Source organism: Gavialis gangeticus, unplaced genomic scaffold (assembly GCF_001723915.1).
Source record: "Gavialis gangeticus isolate Ggan-Ray unplaced genomic scaffold, GavGan_comp1, whole genome shotgun sequence".
In the NCBI taxonomy this organism is placed as follows: domain Eukaryota; kingdom Metazoa; phylum Chordata; order Crocodylia; family Gavialidae; genus Gavialis; species Gavialis gangeticus.
The window spans coordinates 17,970,246-17,973,470 of record NW_017729015.1 but is presented as its reverse complement, the minus strand read 5'-3'; the positions used below and the strand labels follow the sequence as shown (position 1 = coordinate 17,973,470).

The 3,225-nt window shown below is 67.0% G+C and overlaps 1 protein-coding gene across 1 annotated transcript in view; it reads right to left on the bottom strand.

The window, feature by feature from the left end:
- The window catches only part of CNKSR1 (connector enhancer of kinase suppressor of Ras 1), a 24,481-nt gene extending 22,351 nt beyond the window's left edge, over positions 1–2,130 (bottom strand). The window contains 4 exon segments of the mRNA XM_019512465.1: positions 354–438; positions 846–1,048; positions 1,922–2,082; positions 2,085–2,130. Coding sequence (XP_019368010.1) covers positions 354–438; positions 846–1,048; positions 1,922–2,082; positions 2,085–2,115 — 480 coding nt within the window. The 5' untranslated portion in view covers positions 2,116–2,130.
- Between the last annotated feature and the right edge of the window lie 1,095 nt (positions 2,131–3,225).

The following is a 3,225-nucleotide window of genomic DNA, read 5'->3' as shown; positions in this document are numbered from 1 at the left end:
GCCCGCCCGCCCCTCTTTCAGGCTGTTTATGTCCCGCTTCCGGCTTCCTTCCTCGGCGGTTCTCCAGTCCCTTCCCTTCCCCGGGTGACCACAGCCCAGTCCCCAGCCCCAGTCCCCTGGGCTCCTGGCCAGCACCACCGCCTTGCTGCAAGCGGAGGCCATTCCCAAGGCCAAGGGGTCGGGACACCGGGCTCGGCTCCAGGGCAAGCTCGTGGATGCTTCCCGGGAAGTCTGTGCCACGGGACTGTGACCCAGAGCCATCACGGGGGTTTCCAGACACCCCCCGGGCTGCTCTGGGGGAGGGCTTGGGAACTCCTGCCCGCTCGGGTTCCCCATCGGCCCCGCGCCCTCACCTTCCGCACGGCCTCGGCCAGCTCCGCGCACAGCGGGATGATGTCCCGGCTGGAGGAATAGTCGTGCAGGTGGGTGAAGAGGTACCTGCGAGGGGAGGAGTGAGCAGGACCCGGCTGAAGTACGCTGGGAGTGCCAGGCCAACCTGGGATCCCGCAGCGCCGCGTGCAGCCCCCACAGCCCCCGGGGCAAGGCTGAAGTGCCTGGGCAGGGGCACCGGGCCTGCCCTGGCCCATGCATTCGGGGCACGGAGCCGAGGAATCCCCCGCACGGCTACGTCCGGCCTGAGCGAGCAAGCACGGTGCCCAAACCCGGAGGGCACGGCGAGACGACACCGGCGAGGTCGGGGGGAGATGGGGCACAGCCCATGCCACGTTCCCCACCCTTCCTTCTCCTCACAGGGACGCCCGCAGCTTGGCCCCCAGCTGCTCTCAGCGCACAGACCCTCCCTTGCTTGGCCCAGGCCTCCCCCAACTGGGGGAGCTGGTTGGTACCTGTTGAGCCACGAGAAGAGCCCTTTAGCTGCACCGACCAGCTCCACCACGCTGGCCAGGAGGTCCAGAGGGGGGGGCTCGGCCCCGTCCCCGGCACAGGCGGTCACCCTCTGGCTGCTCAGGACGAGAGCCTGGATGGTCCGAGCCACCCGCCGCAGCTTCATGGTCAGTGTTCGCAGGTTGGTGGTCTCCAGCTCGTAGTACTGGAGTGGGGGGGGGAAAAGAGGGACAACCCCAAGGTCTCAGGGGGGAAGGTCAGAGCTGCCCCTGCCTGGGCTGGGCGCTGCAGAGACCGCGCCATGCAAGGCAGCTCTCGGGGGAGCCACCGTCCAGCTCCTGCTGCCCCGGGGGAGCCCTTCCCATTTCACAGATGCGGGCTGGAAGGTCGCTCCGGAGAGGACATCCAGTTTGACTCGTGCCTGAAGCGGGATCTTCCCTCTCCAAAACATCCCAGACAAACCCACCATCTAGCAGCGGGACCCACCCCTTCGGGAGTTTTTCAACATCGGATCTGTCCGCCACACCCCATCGGGCGTGCGGGGTCCACGTCCACCACCAGCCGCCATCCGCAGGCGGCCCACAGTGACTGGCGGTCACCACCGCGAAAGTTGAGGACATCAAATAGTCCCACCATCTAGCCTCTCCGTAAAACTACCGTCAGCCTGACAGCACCGGGCATCGCACCTGACCCTGCCACGGGCACAGCAGGGGCCTGCGATGGCCAATGTCCTGCTGCTCCAAAGGCGTTAATACGTGCTTGAGAGACCCCAGGCAGAGGCAAAGCACCCCCTTCCCCCTGTCCAAACTAGTCTGACTGGGGGAAATTCCTTCTGGACCCCAAACGTGGTGTCGATCTGACCCCACGCAGAGGGACGAGACCCAGCAGCCAGGACCCTCCAGCTTTGGTAGGAGCATTGGCGCACCCGTCACCTGGGCTGCACTCAGCCCCTGTGCCATCCATCCCCAAGCCCCAGGGGCAAGCACGCAGGGCAGGTGCCGGGGGGCTTCCCAGCTCCCGCTGCTCTGTGCAGAGGCTCGGGGAAGGGGCCTGGCTCCAGCTCCCGCCGTGCACTCACCAGCGCACAGAGCTGCTCCACAGCCTCCAGCAGCAGCTCCTGGTGACCCATGCACCGCACGCCCAGGTGCTCCAGGTTGCGGTGGGACAGGCACAGCAAGTCCTGCCCGGTCAGGGTCCATGCCTCCCAGGGATACCGCTGCAGCCGCTCGTCCAGACCTGGGCAGGAAAGGCAGTGAGGCCCCCAGTGCCCATTGCTACCCACGGGGGCACATCAGCCCAGCCCCGCCGCGGCGTGCCCAGGGCCATCCTATACCAGCGCCTTCACCCCAACCCCCTCAGCTCTTGGGGTGACTGACTGGCCTCTCCCCTGGGCCTTGTGCCAGAAGATGGGGAGCTGGGGCCGGAGATGCTGCAGACAGGAGCGGGACGCTGCGGTAGCCCATTCCCTACCTCCCTACCAGCCCTCCGAGCACGCCGGCACCCACGAGGACGGCTCTCAGTCCCGCAGCATCCATAGGGCACAACCTGCCCCACGGCAGCTGGCTTTGGGCCCTGCACAGAGCCAAGGAGCAGCCCCCGCTGACAACCTGACCCCAGGCTGTGGGCAGGGCGGACCCAGGGGGTGCACACGTCCTCTCCTCGATCCCGTCTCTACTCAGCATCCCACCCGTGTTAACGACCCTTTCTGCTTTTGAACGGTCGTGACGTGCCGCCCACGACGCTAGTCTTTTCTCTGCCCCCGTGCCCCTATCCCACAGCCCTGCTGAGGGTGTTGAACTCCTTCCGACGAAGGCCTGTCGGTTTTTCATCGAGTCCTAGAGACCTCAGGCTGAAAGGGGCCCGCAGCTCCCCTAGTCCAACCCCCGGGCCTGAGGCAGGATTAGCCCCGTCCGGTACAACCGAGCAGCTGAACTCTGCACCAGACGGCGCTGGCGCCGGCCCCGACAGCACCCGGCATCACGCCCCCACTTGCCACAGGCGAAGCCAGGCACGGCGTCCTGCTGCTACGGGACAATGTCAGTGGACGCTCAGAAGGTCCCGGGGAGAAGCAGAGGAAGCAAACCCCCCACCCCAGACTGCACCCGTCTGACCGGGGGACTCCTTCCCGCCCCAGTGCGGCAGAGGGGCAAGACCCTCCGGCCAGGGCCCTCCAGCTTCGGTCCCAACAGACGCCCTGGCCCAGCCCAGTCAAAGCCCCGAGCCCGGGCTGCCGCCAACACCCAGCACCGCTGAAGGAGGCGTAAAACTGCCGGAGGCGGTGGCAGGACCAGCGCGGGGAAGCCCAGGAGCCTGGGAGATACCCTCGGCCAGCCCCCAGCCGGCAATGACACCCTTCCTTCCTTCCTTCTTTCTCCCGGGACA